Genomic DNA, 21,103 nt, shown 5'->3' with positions numbered 1-21,103 from the left:
CAGCATCACCATGAAGGGTCTGTCTCCCGAGATGGCGGACCAGGCGGAGGAAGAAGAGCCTGACTCCTCGGAGGATGAGGACGAGGTGGAGGAGGGGGACCCCTGAGGCTTCGGTGGCGTTGATTATCTGCTCTGATCTCTGGTGGCTCTCGAGTGCCATAAACCCAGTCTTGAAAAGATCTTTGTTGGGCGGTTATGCCCTTTGTCTCCTGTCAGACTTTATTTAGAACGACTTTTTTTTTTTTGGAAGAAGAGACTGTGAAAGCTCAGAGGAAGGCTTTTAGAAGCGTTTCCCACAGACGATGCCAAATGATGCGACACGATCCAGGCACTCTTAGCTGGCTGTTGACTGGCTCTTTTATTGGCGGTGGACAGCACCTGAGAAGACGAAGAAGAAGGATTCTCGGGGATTTGCCCGGCGGGAATACTCCGATGCTTAAGTTAGAACGCTGGAGAGGAAGAAAAGAGTGTGAAAAGGTAAGAGTGTAGGTCACGCTTTATCACTGTGCTCGAGAGGTTAGCTCGCGAGCAAGTAAGGACTCAAGTTGAGAGTATGAGAGTGTGTAAGTGTCAAAAGTATCTCAAGATCCTTTCTCCCCTTCGCCTAAAGGGCTTTTATAGGGGCATTCTTGCCAAATCGGGCGTAACCATCACTGGCTCCTGTCGTAGCCGTTACCTGTCAGGCCTGCACAAGTGATCGTTATAACGTACTACCCGCTTGGGTGAGTGACACGTCCCAAAGGGGCAGGCACGCCTCCATCTGTCGAGAGACGTGGGTGCAGACTGTTGAAAGGGCTGCTCTGTCAGTCGAGAGACGTGGGGCAGTCTGATCGGTACGATCTTGTCAGGCAGAAGCTTCTTAAGAACGCCGCGTTGCTTAGTCACAAGCTCCTCTGTAGCGAGCTACCTTGTAGCAAGCTTAGGGGTGTTTTGAGATGACCCTTATCAAGGTTGGTGTCTGGGGTGATTCTTCTGCCTAGAGGCTAGAGCGAGTTGGTTTCCCTAGCTCGCGAGCTAAAATAGTCTTGGAGTATTCCCTTCTCGGTAGCTTGGGGGCTTGGGGCTCGTTTTGTAGCGAGCTCCCCCTTCAACGAGCTATGAAGTAGCGAGTTGTTCTATATGCTCATCACTTAGTTGTAGTTAGGCTACGATACTGAGTTGTTGCTCGTACTGAGTCAGGTCCACATGTCATCATCTCAGTAGATCTGGTCAAATCATCATCTGTCAATTATTATTATTATTTTCATCATTATCATTGAGCTGGCTCAAGCTTGACTCGATTAATAAATGAACTTGTAAATTGAACTCGAGATCGGCTCGAAGCTCAATTAAAACCAAGCCGAATTAAACTTTTCACGAGCTAAAATAAACAAAAATAAAAAAACCGAACCGATATTGGTTTTAACCGAATAATGTTCACTTCTAGAAATTGCCATCCCTAACAACGATAAGACGGCACTGTTTTACACACTTTTCATGAAGGGGAAATCGTCATTTCGTTAGACATACCTCGTAAAGTTTATGTTGGACCCGGAATCAAGTTTGGAGTCCGAATTCGATTTCGAACAAAGGAATAAAGTTTGGCTCTAGGCATGAGGCATCAAGTGAGTCGCGAGAGAACGGAGGAAAACAAAGAAAATCTGACAATCTGTTTATAGGGTTTTAGTGACTGCGGTTCGGGGGTTCGGGCCTTCTTCCTCCAAAGGTGAAATTCCCAAATCTCAAACTTGTCATCAATATTTTCGATGAATTTAGTCCAGTTTCTTCTTATCTATCTAAATTTATCCATGTTTATAGGATGGAGTGATCAGTTCACGTTGTTAATATAATTAGTTTCAGTTTTATTTAATTCTGATTTTGCAATGAGATTAAATTGATTAGAATTTTCACTCTGAATATGTATATTGAGTATTTTTTTTTTTACAGTTTATATAAAATTTGTTTAGCTAGTAGAAACAAAGAGAGGTGCAAGATTGACACTTGATCCGATCGTTTATTTTTATGTTTTTTTTTTTTTTTTTTTTTTTTTTTTTTTTTTTTAATTCAACACGATCTATTGATGACATATATCTAATATACAATGTATGCTTGCTACTGAAATGACTCATTTTGTTTTTAGCTTTTCATGGCATTTGAACCCTGAACTCATTTTCCAATATGGGTTCATTTTACTGTTCTTTAGGGGAAATGCAAATGAGTTCGATACTTCTGTAACTGTCATTTGTTCAAATTATTAGATATTAATATTATTGAAGTAAATATATAAGTGAATATGCTTGTCAAAAAAGGCAAATGAATGTGCATAAGAGTAGATTTAGATTTCATATATTCAATTATGATTTAATTTAGTTAATACTTTATTTGATTGGAGTTTGGTTCATGGACCAATATAGAAATTAGGTTTAGGGCTTGCATTCTCTTATATATTGTAGATTAGATGATCCTGGTGTGCAAACATCTTGGTAGATCAATCTCTGCAAGAGAGCAAAGAGACAATTGCAGATCACCCAAAGAAGCTGAAGCTCTTGCAATGCATCTTAGACGGGAGGAAGCATTGGGTCTTGGTATACCCGAAGTTGGAATTTGAAACTTATGTTATGATTGCTTTATCAGATCTGGAAGAGCTGTATAACCATTGTCATGGCCCAGCTCCACATTGTGTTTGATATTTCAAAGCCTCTAGGATGATTCTTAGAGTTCACACTAGTCTTTGTTATTTTGGAAATGAATTCCACAACCCATATGCTTATCTTCAGTAAGTTTTCTTAATGAATTCCAGCCTTTAGTGGTAATCACCCCCCCTCCAAGAACAATAATACAAAAAAGGAAAAGAAAGATGACTTTCTTGCCTGACTTGCTAAGTTTATGAATGAGAGTTGTTTTCTTTCCCCTGTTTCTAAGTTGGCAATGAAGTTTGATCTTAACATATCCTGATGCAACCAAATTATTTGAAAATAAATGGCTAGCAAGGCTCTTACGGATGCTGGATTAGAATTTATCAATAAACTTGATTTAAATTTGTATCCAGGTTGGACATTCCATGTTTGACTCAACCTATTGAATCCCCATAACTATGAGTTTTTTAGTTTCCTGTACACCAAAAAATGGTTTATATTTTTGGGTATCTTGAACTGGATAAACACTTCATTTTTCCAGTTACACTATTGGTAAGTTCTGAAACAAACAGTTCATTCTCCTAGCTACACTCTGCTAGTGCCAAAAAGCTTGCACGGTTCTGTGTGTGTGTGTGTGTGTGTGTGTGTGTGTGTGTGTGTGTGCGTGTTCTGTCAAATTTACTTGCTACCATGGTTTTCTTCTTGGGTTTCATATCGTGTATTCTGTTAAATATATATGCATGCCCTTTAACAATAAAATTTCATCCTTATTTTTTTTCCAGAGGTTATTGAAGTCTTATGAAGTTGTGGTTATCTTTATGGCGTACATCCCTCCACATAAGAGAAATGTAAAAGATGCAGAGAGGCCATCCCCTACTCCAGATGTGTTTGTTCCCCAATTTGAAAGAAAATTGACTCTGAAGTCTTCTAAATATAATTCAGAGAAGAGGAAAGATAAACATTCTTCCCAAGGTGGAAAGATTATTTATGCAAAACATTCAATAAATAGATGGTGGGTAATTGGTTTGATAGATGATGATCAATTTCCTGCTTCAGTTAGGCTGGAGCCAGTTTCTTGTGAATCCATTGAGCGGAAAAATGGAGAAAAGCCACTGGTTCTAGTATGTGCACATCCACCAAAAGGTATGAACCTTGCTAAATATATATGGTTTGTTATTTATATCTTTCTGCTTATTGAATGGTAACTAATTTAATAATAATTGTTGGTTTGCTCTGCTAGAGTTTAATGAGACCACAGGGAACTCTAGAAGAAGCCCATGGGTATCCATAGCACAGATGATACAACCACATCTCCTCACATCTTACCGAAGTGTTTGGAATGAAATGGAATTCCATGAATCAGAAGAAATAAAGCCTTCTTTTGTGGCTAGATTTGGCAAAATTCGCTTACATGGGTAATATTCACAGTTCAATTACTTTTATTGGGTATACTCTCACCTGAAGCAAAGTAGTTGGGTAATAACATGTTGGATATTTTGTTTGTGCTGGTTTTATTTTTATCTTTTTACTTTTCGAGTTAGTGGAAGGTTTTGGTTGATAAAAAAGGAATTAATACTATATTACTCGGAATCTGAACTTAAAAATACTTATAATATACAAATTATTGCATATATATATTTACCTTATTTTTGTGATCAGCAAATAAACTTTATTTATTAAATTGAAGTTTACAATTGTTCTACTGAAGAGTTGCTCAAATTACAAGGAACAATAAGCTTTCAAATACATAGGCCATCCAGTTTCTTTTTCACTGCATCAGTTACAGCTTTGCCCAAAACAAGGCTGGTCTATTTGCCCCCTGTTTTGCTAAAGCATCTACCATTCTGTTTGTTGTTCTTCTTACCCATCCACACTTTGCATTAACCTTTCCTGCAAGATGATCAATCTCCCTGAATGCAAATCTGTGTTTTTAGGGTGTTGACTGTATATTCTTTGCCCAAGAAATCACCAAAAAAGCATCTCCTTCCACTTCCAAATCTCTAACTTCTATCTGCGAGGTTATTTTTAAACCTTGTAGCAGGGCCATAATTTCAGCTAGAACCGAGTCTCCAAAGCCTACTGGTCCTGATGAGAACTTTACTACTCCTTGATGGTTATTGATAACTCTCCCTATGCCTGCCCTTCCTGGATTGCCAAAAGAGCTACCATCAAAATTTAATTTCAGCTTATTTACCTCTGGTGGTTTCCAATCCATTCTCACTATTTCTTTATGTATGTTTGTCTGTACCACTTCAGTCCAATTCCATAGTATATCATTTGTAGAAACATCTCTAAAGAGATCCAATGTTTTCACCCAGTGTGCTGATCTAACTTGTATAGATTCATTCACTTCCTCTTTGGATCTTATCTTTCCATTGAAGATCTGGTTATTTGTTTCCTCCCAGATAGTCCAGACCAAGGCTGCCCTTACTGTCTTCCACAAACATCTTCCCCTTTTTCCTGTTGCCTCAAGAAGTTGGGGTTGAATAAATTAACGACATCCTACGGAGGTCCCATTTGCAACCAAAGAGAGAATAGAAAAAGTCACAAAAGAGCAAGAGATTTGTAAATGAGGAAGGGTCTCTCCACAAACCTTACAAAGGATACACACGTGAGGAGAGAGGAGCTTATTTGGCCTTCTTTTCTGTAGCATGTCACAATTGTTAATTTTTCCAAGGAACACTTCCCAGCAAAGAGTTTGCATTTTGGGAGGAGTTGGTTTGCACCAGATTTCTCTTACTGGGAAATTTACCCCCAAAGAGCCAGAGTGAGTGAGTAGGTTGAAAAATGAAGCACATGGACGGGAGTTCTAGAGGTAATCTGGGCCCTTCAGGTATAGGAGGAGTATTCAGAGATGAAAATGGCAGAATTGTGGCTATGTTTTCAAGACCAATAGGAGTGGGGGACTCATTGAAAGCGGAGGTGATGGCCTTGCTTCAAGATGTAAGATATGCCAAACAATTGGGGTTACACCAAACTGAGATAGAGGGAGACTCTAAATTGTTGATTGAGTGGCTGCAATCTGGTAAGTTGGGAACTTGGATTTATAGACAGCCTATGAGGGAAATCCTCAACACAACAAGGGAGATCGGTGCATGCTTCAAATGGACAAGGAGATCAGTAATGGTTTAGTTGACACGTTAGCTAAACAAGGGACTGTGAGGGAGAGAATGTTCTGGGCAGTTTTGTAAGAAAGATTACTGGGGGCTCAACACCTGTTTAGGGGTTGACAGCTGTACTTAACTCTGGAAAGTTATTCTTAAGTTGTATTAATGAAGTTACCGTTTCCAATAAAAATAAAGGCCATTTGAGGAAGGAAGCCACACCCTGCCATCTAGAGAGTTTTGGTCCAGAAACACCTTTTCCAACAAAGAAAGTAGCAAGATAAGTGAATCACACTCATTATCCCTCAAACCCCTTCTGAAGCCAAAATCCCAGTTTAAACCTGAGTCTAAAGGTGCCCCAAATCTAGAAATAGGTTCTGCCTTGAGTTTTGATAAAGAAAAGAGTCCAGGGAATTCTAGGTTAAGGGTGTATCCCCAATCCAAAGGTCCTCCCAAAATAAGATTCAATCCCCACACCCTACATCAAACCGGATAAAATTAAGGAAGAATGGTAATACCTCTGAGTCAATTGCCTTCCATGGGGAATTCGAGGTTGCATGAGGCACTAGCTTTGCATCCCAGCCATTGTTCGCCACACTGTGAATGCTTTCAATGACCTTGTGCCAAAGCCTATCTCCTAAGGGGTATCTCCAAAGCCATTTTCCTAGAAGAATTGTGTTTCATTTAGCTAGATTCCCAATACCTAGTCCTCCTTGTTCCTTTGATTTACACACCTGCTCCCATTTGACCAAATGATCTTTCTTTTCATCTCCCGGTTCTCACAAGAAATCCCTCGTCAAATTTTCTAGCTGTCTTGCTGTTTTCATTGGGATCCTAAAGGTGGACAAAAAGTAGGTGGGCGAGTTGGCTAGGGTAGACTTGTTCAAAGTAATTCTCCGTCCCATAGAGATATAGCTCCTTTTCCACATTGCTAATTTCCTAGTGAATCGTTCCACTATTGGTTTCCAGAAACTATCTGCTCTTGGATTGCCCCCTAAAGGCATACTCTAGGGGCCAATTTTTCACCTCACAACCTAGTAATCCTGCCCACAAGGGGATATCCTCCTCTCTCATATTAACACCAGCCACACAACTCTTTTCCCAATTCACTTTTAACTTTGGGATCCTCTGGAAACTATCAACTATGGTTTTTAAAATTCCTCATGCTGACCGCAGTATGATCTTTACAAAAGATAGTTATGTCATCCGCAAAATGCAAGTGAGTCACCACCACCTCATTTCTACCAATCCTCTATCCTCTGAACTGGTTTTCTAGATCAGCTTTAATGATGAATCTACTTAGGACCTCAGCAACAACCGTGAAATAACATGTCAACACAGCCTGTGTTTTCCAGCGGCTCTTCTCCATGTGACATGTTAGCCCATACAGCTATGCCTTCAGCACTGTTACTTAAGGGTGGCAATTTTTGACCTAACCCACTTGACCCACTTGACCCACCCATACCCACCCATATATCATGTGGGTCAATATGGGTCGAGTAACCCATTTGGGTCAAGAGAAAATGGTTGGGTTAGGGTGGGTCATGGGTACCCATAGGCAGTATAGTGATGTTTAGGGTTTGAAAATCATAACTCTGCCTCCACCTCGTCTCTCTCTCTCTCTCTCTCTTGTCTACATGGGTAGATCAAGCCGGTGATTCAGATCATACAAGTCAGAAACTCAGATCGTGGAAGGGAGTGGTGACTTAGACCTGTACAGGTTGAATGAGAGAATGAAGGATAGAATCGTTGGGCACTCAGATTTTAGAAACTCAGATTGTGGAAGGGAGCGGTGACTCAGATCTATACAGGTCAAAGGAGAAAATGATGGATAGGATAGTCGGAGGCTAAGATCGTGGATAAGAGCTGTGACTCAGATCTATGCATAATAGGATGGGTTCATCAAGGTCGTTATGATGTCAGAACTGGGCATTGGAAATATAGGTAGAAGAGAGAAAGTTGTTTTGATGTTTTGTGAATAATTCTCAGACTGAGAAGAAGGGAAGAATCCGTGGAAGAAAAATTACATCCATAAAATGTAAGGAAATTTGCAGAGAAAGGATTGAATTAGTTGCTGAAATTTTCAAATAAGAGTAGTTGCTTATCGTGGAAAATTTGAGTAGATTTTGAGAGAAGCCGAAACTCAGATTGGCTATACTTTTTTTAAAATTTAAGTAATTTTCTGTGAATCTACAATATTTGCTATTTTTGGATATAAAATATATATATTTATATTTTTTATATATTTTGTGTTTTTTTATGATTTATGGGTTGAAATATATAATTGTTTAGAATTTTTATCAATTATGTATTTAATGCAATTTCTGCCTTTTTGTTGAAATATATATAAAGTTTTATCATTTCCTTATTTTCTTCAATTTTTGATTTTTATAATTTTTCTAACTTTTACAATTTTTAAGAAAATTTTGCCTTTTAGTTGTTTTTTTTTATAATTTTTCTGAAATTTTTTACTTTTTGAAAATTTTGCAAAATTTTTTGAGCTTCCCCCCTCGCAATTTCTTTGTATTTTTCTATAATTTTTGATGTTTTACATGAAATATATATATTTTTTAACCATTTTTTGTGTTTTTTGATTTGTGCATTTTTTATAAAAAAATATGATTTTTTTTATGGTTTTTAGTTGAAATATATAGTTTTATGTTTTTATGCATTTAGAAGAAAGAAAAATAAAAAGAAATTTAATTTGAATTAGAGGGTCAAAAGGGTGGGTTAGGGTGGGTCAGGGTCAGAGTGGGTTGCGATCCACTTTGATCCACTAACATGGGCCGCAAATGGGTTATTAGGTCAAAATGGGTGGGTTGGTACTCAACCCACACCCAACCCAACCCAACCCACCCATTTGCCACCTCTACTGTTACTATTGCATGGAGTTAATATGAAATAACATGTCATACAGGGAAAGCCCTATTGGCAGCATGAGTTGTCGAACATAACAACCAAAATTTTTTCCTTTACCGTGTAATTAGCATCCCATGAAAGTTGGAGAAGATAAAAGATTAGAAAACGTGAAACAGTATTTGGTTCTAGTGTCCCATTGTTTAGGCTTTGGTTTTCCACCCTAGCAACCTTCATAGACTCCACCTGGTTTGTACCTTCACTCATTTTCACTAGACACGAAGAAGAGGTCTCCTTCCATTAAAGTTCTTTGTCTACAAACAGTAAATCAATGTTTAGATTGTCTTCAAATTTACCTATTGCATCTTCCTTCTCCTCTTAATTGCTGCCAATAGAACCCATCTCTGAGCCTGAATCTTCATCTTCTGATTGATCACAGTCCACCCGAGCATTATCATCTTCTTCAAAGTGGTCCAATCAGCTCTTTATGTATCTGGGATTAGTGCGATCTGTTAAAGATTCATTGGAACTCTGTTGTAAAGCTTCCAATCTTGGAACCCACTGGAAAGAAGTCCTTGGCTGTGACCTTGTTATGGTCACACCATCTGGCAGCGCACTGCGGCGCAGTCATAGGTAGCAGCACGCACGGCAGACTGCACATCAACAGGCACTGCCCGGCACCGCATGACAGCGGCACCATGGCACGCAGCACGCACCGCCAGGCAGTAGCGCGCACTGCACACACTGCACGACAGCACGCACCGTGCACACACCCGACACCACATGGCAGCGACACCATGAGGCACGCGCACGCACCCGAAAGCAGTAGCAGAGTGGGGCCCACACGACAATTCATAGGGGTGGGCCCACCCTTATCTGGACACATCAAGCCAACTCGCCGCCAGCTTACCTTATCCTTATCTTATCCCTTATCCCTTATCTTTATCTTATCTTAAGTAAGAGTGAGTTACCATTAGGAGTAGGTAATTAGGAGTTTGAGTTCAAGTTGGATTTTGAGTTTAATTAGGAATTTCCTTTTGTAATCTCCTATTTAAGGAGCTACGAATTAAAATAAAACATTCAGTTTTCCAGCCAAGAAAAGAGTGAGGAGAGTTGGGTGGTCTCTTGGACAAATCACCCCAAGGGAGAGTTTGGGTGGTCTCTTGGACAAATCACCCATTCAGTTTCCGCAATAGGGTCTGCACGCAAGGGAAGACGCAAGGGGAAGCAGGGCTTTCGCACCGTGGACTGACCCGTGACGGGATCCTACGCGTGGGACCATAACATTTTGGTATCAGAGCCAAACGTCACGGGCGATATGGAGCAGCTGTCTTCCAAGGTCCACGAACTAGAACACCAACTTGCAGAAACCAGCATGGAGGTTCATGAAGTCAGGGAAGACGTCCGGGAGATGCGACGCCTGCTGGAAGCATTCCTCTCCAACAAAGAAATGAGTTCAGAGGGAATCGCCAACACGAACAGACGCTGTCCGGACTGGGCAGAGGCATGCAACGAACAATAGATCGCTGCCCCTACAGCCGTAGTTATTACCAAGGATCAGCGCAAGGAGGATGAAACTGTAAAGTCTCCTCCTTTGGCCGGGGACGATGTCACGAACATTATAATAGAACCTGTAGAATGCGCTCCTTTGACGAAGACAGGTGGGCTTGGCGATGTTGCTGGGGCTTTACCGAAGGCCTTGGCTCGGCGTGGACATAGAGTTATGGTTGCGTTACCACCGTATGGTAACTATACAGAAATCCAAAAAACAGGAGTGTGCAAGAGATGTAAGGTGGAGGGGTAGGATATAGAGGTAATTTTCTTCCAAGCTTATATTGATGGCATAGATTTTGTGTTCATGGACAGCCCTATGTTTTGTAATATTGAGGAAAATATATATGAGGAAGGCCGAGAGGATATTTTAAAACGCATGGTTCTCTTTGGTAAGGCCGCTCTTGAGGTCCTCTACTGTAAGCATACCCGGTGCATTCTTATGATCCACAACATAGCACACCGGGGTCGTGGTCCAGTACGTGATTTCTGTTATGTGGATCTCCCACGAAACTACTTCAAACTATATGACCCAGGAGGTAGGGAACACTTCAATGTCCTTGCGGCTGGCCTGAGTGTAGTAGAGCGTGTAGTCACTGTAAGCCATGGTTATGCCTGGGAGCTGGAAACTAAAGAAGGTGGCTGGGGTCTGCATCAAATAGTCCAGCGTTATGCACTGAGAGACGGGGCAGTCCCTGTTGTTCATACTGTTGGTGGACTGAGAAATAGTGTGCAGCCGTTTGATGCATTCGCAGAGTCCCAAGCCATGTATCCGGAACACGAGCTTGAGGACAAGCTCGTAGTCCGGGAGGGGTGTAATGTTATGGTCACACCATCCGGCAGCGCACTGCGGCGCAGTCATAGGCAGCAGCATGCACAGTAGGCCGCACAGTAGCAGGCACTGCACGACAGTGGCACCATGGTGTGCAGCACGCATCGCCAGGCAGCAGCGTGCATCGCACGCACTGCACGACAGCACGCACCGTGCACACGCCCGACACCGCACGGCAGCGGCACCATGAGGTGTGCGCACGCACTGTGCGGCAGCAGCACTGCGCACATGCACCGCGCGACAACGACACCATGAGCTGTGCGCACGCACCCGGAAGCAGCAGCAGAGCGGGGCCCACATGACAGCTCATAGGGGTGGGCCCACCCTTATCTGGACACATCAAGCCAACTCGCCGCCAGCTTACCTTATCCTTATCTTATCCATTATCCCTTATCTTTATCTAATCTTATCTTTATCGTATCTTAAGTAAGAGTGAGTTACCATTAGGAGTAGGTAATTAGGAGTTTGAGTTCAAGTTGGAGTTTGAGTTTAATTAGGAATTTCCTTCTATAATCTCTTATTTAAGGAGTTACGAATTGAAATAAAAGTCAGTTTTCCAGCCAAGAAAAGAGTGAGGAGAGTTCGGGTGGTCTCTTGGACAAATCACCCCAAGGGAGAGTTCAGGTGGTTTCTTGGACAAATCACCCATTCAGTTTCCGCAATAGGGTCTGCACGCAAGGGAAGGCGCAAGGGGAAGTAGGGCTTTCGCACCGTGGACTGACCCGTGACGAGATCCTACGCGTGGGACCATAACAGACCTTGGGTTTGAACTCCCCTGGGCATTGATTTGGGATGATGATAGAGCTTTCCCATGGTCTCCAATCGGATGCCCCAAAACTGGCCTTATGTGATCACTAAAGTTATTACATGAGCCACTAAGTTTTGATTCGCTGGGTTTTTGCGCTAGTTCTTACCTGTATTTAGAATAACCTCACAAGGTTCACAACACACTACACCTTTGACCAACCCCTTTTGAAACTTCTTTTGAGCTGGGCCCCACAGAGGATCTGAGGTGGTCTCCTTTCTAACTCCTTCGGCACAAGAAAGGTTTCTTACACCCTTCAATTTATTTTTAGAATTATTTGAATATATTTCCTTCCACATACAAACCTTGAAATGAGCCCCATTGGCTGGCTATTCACCTTCCTCAAAAATATTCTCCGTTAACCACTTTTCTATATAATCCCCCCAGGCCAGCTCGTCACCTTTTTCAACCTCCCGACTCTCTCTCTCTCTCTCTCTCTATAGTGATGCTTCATGTTTTGTTCCTACCTAGACTTTCGTCCAAACCTCGTCTGAGAAGACCTCCAGCGATCCTGGAACAGTGCCAGGTTTCACACCAGCAATCTTCACCTTTGTTGGCTGGAGATTGGTTGTATTAGAATATAAAAAATACATTGCCCATCACTATGACTATCTTCTCGAGATAAGATTTCTTCCAAAGAGAAAAAGGAAGTCCTACCAATTTAATCACAAAGGAACCATCATTCAGCTCATTTGTATTGCAGGAGACAGACCAGTTTTCAATGTAAACTAAACCCAAACCAGTCTCCACTGTTGTGAAATCCACCACAGTATTTCCTAAATCCATTGAAGCTCACCTGTCATCAAATGGGAAGATAGGCTCTCCTGAAGTAGCTCTAACTTTTCACACAATCCCCTCTAAAATAATCCCCCAATCAGTTACCTCCTTCCCTGCTTTAATAATTAATCCTTTCTCCTACCCATCATCTGTCATTGTCCAGAAGCAATTTCTGTACCCTACTTGAATTTACTACCACCATATTTTGGTGATTCGTTCCTTGCATGCTTTCCTCTGTAACCTCCTTACTGTTATCTGTCTTTCTCGATTTCTCTGGAGACTTTCCTTGAGAGGTTTCTTTCTCTTTACCTTCCATCCCATGCTCATTGAAAGCATCTGCTTCATTTTTCAGGAGAAAGCCCTTCAACTTTTCCACAACCAGCTTCCATCCTCTGCCTTTCTTTCCTTCTGGGATGCAAACTAGATGTTTTGGTTGCATTTCAGTTCAACTTGATACTTGGTAACTCCAAAGAGCTCTTCTAACCCTCTTTTTTGACAGAGTAGAAAGCCCCATCAATGAAACCTTTCAACGATTGCATTTCTTCTCCAATCAGAAAAATGGTTCCTTTTCCTTTCTGTCTAATCTTCAATGAAATTTGTCCTTTACCTTTACCTTCTTCAAACAACAGCTTCTATGCTTCTTTCACCTAATATTCTCTCCATCTCGTGGAAGAGACAAAGAAGCCTTTGTTGCCTCTCTTTTCTCTGCTTCAATCTCCTTGCTCTCTAGATGCCCACCCATTGTACGACCAATACCTCATAGATTCACTTATCTGCCTCCTATTTCGATGGTTGTCATTGGAGATTGGTTGTGAGATGAAACAAAACATATGTCTAAAATGATAAATAGCATATTTAAAGTTGTACTTAAGTGACTATAATATGTTATCTTCTATTTTCTTAATTAAGCCTATATTTATGTAATGCAGGAACCCCTCTGTCACACTAGACAATGTCAAAAGAAGTTTAGCTGATGAATCCACTTCAAGTCGTGTGAAGAGATCATTTTATACAAATCTTCCTAGTTCTTATATGGAAGGAATTTTAGGCAATGTTGCCCCAAATATTGGAGTGGATTTTGATGAAGAGAAGGAGTATTACCATGTGAAGGTATTTGTTTGATTTGATACTGTGAAACTTGTATTAGAAGTTGACCTGCTAAGGCCTTTCTTTCCTTTTCTTTTCTTTTTCTTTTCTTGGGGGTGGGGTGGGGGTGGGGGGAGGAAGCATTGATTAATGGTTTAAAAATCTTATTTAACTATGAACTATCAGAACCAATGTTTTGAACACCAGATCAAGGATCAAACTAACAAGGTCTGCGGTTCCTGGCTCAATTGGTATTACAATTGGCAGTTCAACCTGTATGTTCTGGTTATTCCTGGTTTTCAGTTGCCATAAAAGGACCTGAATCCAGTTGAACTCAGTTCAACCAACCTATCCAGTCTGGATTTCAAAACATTGATCAAAAGCATGCCAATTAGAAAAAGGAAAAGAAAAAGATAAAGGTCCTAAAGAATTTGGACACCCAACATAGTAATTTTTAGTTCATTCCCACACACTTTAGTGTTTGACCTAGTTAAGTGCAAGCCAGGTGGACAGTGACCCAGTTTTCATACAGAATTAGGTTGGATTGTTGGACTGTCTACTTTTGTCAAGGTCACATAATGGTTTGGATCAAATCTCTATGGTTGTTCACTTTTTGATTATTACTTGTTAATTAATTTGGCTATGAGCTTATGAAATTCATTCCTTTTTCAGGTTTTTGACAAGTCTCGGCCAGATACAACTATTTCATGTAAATGTACTGCATTGAAAGGTGGAGAACTAGAACTACACAAGGCAAGTTGCATGCTTTCTGCAGACTATATTCATGCTTTCTACACAAGACACTAAGATATAGATACGACATGCATACATATAGGCTAGTGAATAATCCAACTAAGTAGAATATGGAGTGTAGGAGCCAGGGCTAGTAGTGGACTGGGAATGTAGGAGAACCAAATTTGAAAAATTTCCAATTTTTGGAGTAGTTATTTATGTATAGCATGTTTAGTTGACTTGAGATGTATATATGAATGTAATTAAGTATTTATATATATCCGTGCATTTATGGGCATAAAAAAGTCATTTATGTATATATTTACATGTGAATATTTTGTATCCCATGCCCAAGGCAGAAGAGAAAGCGGATGCGCTCCAGACCCATGAAGTTGGGCCAATTCCAGCAAGCCTAACAAATTAACTTCCAACTCAAGCAGGCACACATGATATGTTCTTTCCAATGGAATCTTCTCTAGATTTTTAACATGCACTGAATTCTGGGACAATCTTCAAGAATTTGAGAAACCCTTGCAGAATTTCTTTGTCAGCAAGTTTTTCCTTGTTTGGTTTCAAATTTTAGTTTCAAGTCATTTTATTGTCACAGTTAGCATTCTCCCCCCTACCATTTGTGTAGAACTTTGGGAGGAAAGGTATAAATCCTAGAAGGACACCATCATTCATACTATCCTTAAATGGTTGAAGTTATAGCCTCAATAAATTGCAAGACAAGAAAATTTGATCTTTCTTACTTCTAGGAAAAAGATAGCCAAAGGGAGAAAATTTTGTGAAGATAGGGACCATAGAGGAGGTGGAAATAGCTCTCAAGAGTTGGCTGGAGAGGAGCTTTGATTAGGATGAGATCAAAGAAGCAATTTTCTCTATGGACAGATTTAAAGCTCTTGGTCCAGATGAATTCACAATGGTATTCTCTCTCTAAAATTGTCATCAGGCCAACATGGTCCCCACCTACTTGTGGGTTTATCAAGCTGAACTTTGATGGTAGTAGAGAAGGAAACCCAGGTCCTTCAGGCATGGGAGGTGTTGTTTGAAATGAGGGAAGAATTATTGCTTTCTATTTGGGCCCAATAGGTATGGGTGATTCATTGAAGGCTGAAATCATGGCTGTGATGGAAGAGTTCAAAAAGCAAAGGAGTTGAACATAAGAAGGCTGATCATTCAAGGGGTATTCAAGGTTAGTAGTGATGTGGCTGTAAAAGGAGGAGACTAATTGGTGGAACTATGTTAATGAAAAAAGGAAGTTCAAAAGGGTAACACAAAGCATAGAAGTTATGTTGCAGTGGGTAAAAAGAAGTGCTAATTCATTTTCTAATGCTTTGGCGAAGCAACAGGTGGGAAGGGATCAACTTTTCTGGGATGTGTTGTAATTAGTGTAATCAGCTGTCATTGTGAAGATAGTTAAGAGAGCTTACCTCTCTTCGTGGTGTTCCATTGTACCTCTTTTTCTATATTAAAGAAACATTTCTGTTATTGATAAAAAAATGGTAGTTAGAGGCCCTAAATGACCTGCAAATTGCAGTTTGTATAATGAGGACAAGAACGATGTTTAATGGGTAATTTTGGGACAAGGAGTATAGAGGTTAGATGAAGATCACTTGGAAAGGAGACATTTCCCTAGCTTGCAATGGTGGATAAAGAATCATTTGCAAGTTTTACTGTCTTGACAAATGATAAAAAAGAAGAGTCTGGACTTACCAATCATATAATTTAAAGCTCCTGAATCAATGATTCAAGAGGAGTCAAGAGGGATAGTGGAGGCATGCAATGCATTGGCCTGGTGTTGGATTCTTGTCCTTTAAAGAAACTACTAGACTAGTGTTGGGCTAGGCTGGACTTGTATCAACTCCACCCCCCTGAAGAGCAACCTTTTCCTCAAGGTTGAGATTGGGAAGTTTCTGTTGCAGGTCTGTGTATGTCAACCAAGAGTCATCTTCTGCAGGTAAGTGTTTCCAACCACTAGAGCTTGTTTGATTTTCTTTCCACTCTTTATGCATCTGAAATCAATGACTTGACTGGGTTGAACTTGTAGAATGCCATCCTCAGAAAATTCTGGCAGTACATACTGACTGAGGTGGATGGCCCAATATATGCTTCTTAAGTAATGACACATGAAATGTATTTTGGATGGAGGCAGATCCAATTTGTAAGCCACCCTGCCCTCTCTCCATGATAGAAAAGGTCCATAGTACCGTGAAGCAAACTTCTGCCAGCTGTGACAAGTAATGTTGACCTGTCTTAAAGGGCTATAACAATGTTTTAAAACACAGAGGCGTGACGCAAGGCGTTCCACTACCTAGAGGCGTGAGGCATAGTTCAGAACGTAAGAGGTGTAAGCCTCCCGAACACAAGGAGGCGTGGGGCCTTCTTAAGAGGAGAGGGTGAGGAGGAAGGAGGAAGGGGAGGAGGAAGAAGAGGAAGGGGGGATCTCATTTTTCTTTATTTTTAATAAAACTATTTTATATTAAGAAGAATAAAGATGCATAGCACTAGTTGGAAGGGGGAGATTGGGAAATTGCTGTTGCAGGTCTGTGTATGTCTCCCAAGAGGCATCTTCTGCAGTTGAGTGTTTCCAACCACTGGAGCTTGTTTGATTTCTTTCCACTGTTTATGCATCTGAAATCAATGATTTGACTGGGTTGAACTTGCAGAATGCCATCCTCAGAAAATTCTGGCAGTAAATATTATCTAATAATATTATTATTAACAGAAAAGAGTATTATTTAATATTCTATATATTATAATTTCTGTTCAGATTGGGCTTTGGGCTTTATATAGGGCCAGGCTAGGGCTCGGGCCTGGTCATTTTTTGTTTATAAAGAGGCAAAGCCCAACCTGAATCTGGCCCCAGCCCGGCCTGTGAACAGGTCTAGCAGTTGATGAGAGGTTGCTCACCACAGGAGCCTCTTTCAAGGGGACTCTTTACCTCCTGAAATGAGAATTCTTATGCTTTCTGTTTCGTTACTTTGAAAGACTTTTTTTTTTTTTTTTGATAATTCTTACTTTGAAAGACTATTTATACATGCTGATTCCATGAATTACATAACAAGGTAAAAATAGGGCTTATTTCATGGGCCACATGTGTAAACATTTTTGATGGACCTAATAGCTTGGCCTGGTTCTGGAATATTGTCCTTTGAAGTGGAACTACTAGTGTTGGGTTGGGCTTCCTATCACAAAACAACGGAAATGTCTGTTGTACCCATGCTTCACAAAATTAACAATATTGGTAAAATATCTCCAACATATCCCCATTTTGCTAGGTAGCGATACGAAATTTTCTGGGAATTATTTTTCTAAATATATACAATATTTTGCCAATACGTCAGCAAAATTTCAGATTTTCATTGATAGACTATATATTCAATGTTTAAAATTTTAGAATATTATTAAAATGTTTTTGATATTTTGTTAAAATCGTTATAATTTTATAAAAATATTTTCCTAAAAGACCTATGGGGAATTGGTCATTGTATAATTTGCTTACTATTCGGTATTATTCACTTACCAAGTCACTATAATTCAAAAGAAAAGTAAATTACATATAACTACAGAACAGTATTCTCAAACTAATTAAAACATATAGTAACAAAAAATAAAAAAAAGGTCAAAATGGCAAGTGATTGACATATTTAATGAAGAGAATATGACTAAAAGACTAAGGGTGCATTTGCCATTCCTTATTTTAAGCACTTATCTCCTTTTGCTGTTAAAATGCCCCTATGAACACTGGATTTTTAACTGCAAAATGGAGATAAGTCCTTAAAATAAGGAATGCCAAATGCAGCCTAAATGGGAAACCGAGAAAGATATCAATTAAAGTCTCTCAGGTCTCCCCTATTTGATTTATACAGTTCTTTGCTATGGTTTTTTGAGTCTCAAATGTGCAAATTTATTTATTCTAATGATTCCTTGAAGCTTTATTAACTGATTCTGTGTTTCTGGAAAAAATTCCTAATTTTTTAGATATTCCAAACATCTTAGCGAAATTAACGAAATATCTCTGAAATTTCTCCATCTCTACATGGTGAAATGTCCATCAATATTGAAACTGCAAACAATGGTTCTACCTTCTTACAAACTTATTAACATGTGAGCATAATTGATGTAATCTTACCTTGGAACATATTTTGTTACTTGTTGTAGATTGAACTGAGTGCAGTGCGTCACCTGGTAGCTGACATATCATGCTTGGAGAAGAATCTAGACTTGAGACTGATGTTATACACTAAGGTGACCTTGACGGCATTGACTGTGAGTTCTCTTTCCAATCTGGATCTGACTTTTCACTTATAGTTATCGATAGGAACTCACTTTTCTGCAGGTTATCCCTGGTATTCCTGAAAATATCTTGAAGATCCATAACTTAAAATGTTCTGCAAGAGGTTGTCCTTTCCTTATACTTGGCATTGGTTCTTTATATATAAATGATGGTTTATTGATTTTTTTTTTCTATTTATTCATTGACCAAATATCTGACAGGGATTCACTCCCCTACCCCAAGAAATAAAAATAAAAGGAAGTTGTAAAAATGCTGACAAAATGTATTTGTTTTCAGGATGACGAGAAACTTAGCTTGAGCCATCTAATAAAATCTGCAATTATAGATCCAAATGTGAAGGGAGGGTTGAGATGGCCATTGGGGAAGGAGTGTTTTGGAGATAAATACAGTGTTGTTGGCGCCTGGCACACAAAAGCTAAAGCTTTTAAAAATCTGTATATGAAGCTCAAGGTGCGAGATGCAGATCGATTTGATTTCAGGACTTCAATGGGAGAATTTTCAAGGGAAGTTGGTCTCAAGATGACAGGAATAGTTGGGCAGTTGCAGGTTAGTTCTGTTAGTTGTAAGATAGGATAATACTGAAGTTATGACATATCTAATGATTGCTTGATCCTAACATGTTTGGTTTCTTGACCTGGAAGATCTGAAATATGAGATCTTCTAGGTGGCATCAGAAAATTCCTAATTGTAACAATAGCAAGAACAATTTCCCCCCTCTTGTGCAGTAGTCTATTCAAAGACTGAAGTTGCATAAATCCCAGTGTTTTAAAAGCGCAAGGCGCAAAAAAAGCACAAGGACCAATTTGTGCCTGAGGTGCAAGGCGCAAGGCGAGGCGCGCGCCTTTTTAAGAAAGGTGCAAAATTACAAAAAAAAAAGCTAAAAAATTAAAAAAAAAAGTCAGAAAATTACAAAAAAATGCAAAAATATTAAAAAATATTAAAACATAATGTTAATAAAAATATAAACTTAAATTTTAAAATTAATGATTTATAAAACCTATTATCTAAAATTCAAATACATAAACATAACATGTAAAGTGTATTCAAATGAAAATTTAAAAATAAAAGCAAACATATAAAGCATTTTCAAGCATGTAAAACCCACAATCTCTTTTTTTCCTTAATTGCATTGCTTCAAGTAGTTAATGTGATGTACAACATATTGCATTCTTGATTCTATGAGTTGCCTTTGTAGCACGCCCCTTGAGGCAAGCCCAAACAAGTCTATGTTAGGGTTTGAAATTCTTATTTCTCACATAAAAAATAATGATTTTACAACTTTCATTGCCTTTTAAGAAGATATTTTATTGCAATGAATGAAATAAAATAAGAATGAAAGATGCCATCTTTCATTGCCTTTTCAGGATATAAGATGGCATCTTTTTAGTAGATTATGCATTCATTCATATATTTTATAGAAAGATTTGATGAGTCATCTTTCCATTCTTGGAGTTTCAGGATCATATGGCAGAGGTAGGCCCTGTCACTGAAATGCTTCAGGATACCTTGAAATTGATATGGGACAACTTCTTGAGCTGCAATGACTTGCCCTTTTCTTGAACCCCTCTCGTGACTAGTGAGCCATCCCTTTCCAATCTTTGTAAATATTAGTTTCCGATGAATAAACATGATTGTATGTTATAAAGTCCTTCAGATTGATTTTCCTTTTAACTTCATCTTCCTCAAGTGTGTTACTTTTGTGAACGAGTCTTTTCAAAACCATACATTGTTTTTCATGTAAGGGAATGTATACATTAATTCATCCATGTCCATACAATCTATATTGATTCGATACATGATGGTAACATTAGGGCAAGTGTGGTTGGACGTATATGATAAGTTCTAAACTTCTTTTTTAAGTCGTCACGTATAAGTCTCTAAGCTTTTGCTTTTGAGCCAAAAAGTGTTTTGAACGTTTGGTAAGCTGGGATAAATTATGTTCCAAAAATGGTAGGTTGGGTTTCAAAAGGACGGGTTTTGTTAATAGATCTCTGGTTTGTAGCTGGTTCCGTTTTGGAGGGCTCAGTTTGGAAGGAGTACAAATACAAATATGTAGAGTGCAAAATGTTGTATTTTGTATTATCTTGAATGTTTTTGTATTGTACATATTTGTACTTGTACTCTTTCCAAACTAAGAGGAGGAAACAATACACTGGGTAAAAATATCTGACTAATAAGTAATAATGATGTATGGAGGGGATGGAGTTCGTGCAGGCAGGTCAGTGGAGGAGATCCTTGAAGATAGAAGCAAAAAATCTCCTGTTCGAAGAGATGAGAATCAAGGGGAAGGTAAGCCTGAAGGTAAGGGAAGCGAAAAAGGGTACAATATTGTTGGAAGGATTAGAAGTGATCGAGTGGCTAAGAAAGTTCATAACTGGAGCCTGTTCAAAAGGTAAGCAGATAAACTGGCAGGATTTTAGTACACTAGAAGGGAGAAGATATGTT

The 21,103-nt window shown here is 39.5% G+C and overlaps 1 protein-coding gene across 2 annotated transcripts; it reads left to right on the top strand.

Moving 5' to 3' along the window:
• Window positions 1–1,407: 1,407 nt before the first annotated feature.
• On the top strand, window positions 1,408–20,424 carry LOC148874669 (uncharacterized). Of its 2 annotated transcripts, XM_088963539.1 has the most exons (9): window positions 1,432–1,705; window positions 3,398–3,587; window positions 3,672–3,758; window positions 3,856–4,030; window positions 13,470–13,650; window positions 14,299–14,379; window positions 18,523–18,630; window positions 18,935–19,204; window positions 20,117–20,424. In XM_088963539.1, the coding sequence occupies exons 2-9, from the start codon at window positions 3,434–3,436 to the stop codon at window positions 20,216–20,218; spliced, it is 1,158 nt and encodes a 385-aa protein (XP_088819665.1). In that variant the 5' UTR covers window positions 1,432–1,705; window positions 3,398–3,433; the 3' UTR covers window positions 20,219–20,424. The 2 variants fall into 2 exon arrangements, with proteins under 2 accessions (XP_088819664.1, XP_088819665.1); XM_088963538.1 differs by having other exon boundaries at window positions 1,408–1,705; window positions 3,398–3,758.
• The last annotated feature ends 679 nt before the right edge of the window (window positions 20,425–21,103 follow it).

This window comes from Nelumbo lutea, chromosome 1 (genome assembly GCF_056320005.1).
Source record: "Nelumbo lutea isolate HS-2025 chromosome 1, American lotus-T2T, whole genome shotgun sequence".
NCBI lineage: Eukaryota > Viridiplantae > Streptophyta > Magnoliopsida > Proteales > Nelumbonaceae > Nelumbo > Nelumbo lutea.
This window is presented reverse-complemented; position numbering and strand designations above follow the sequence as displayed.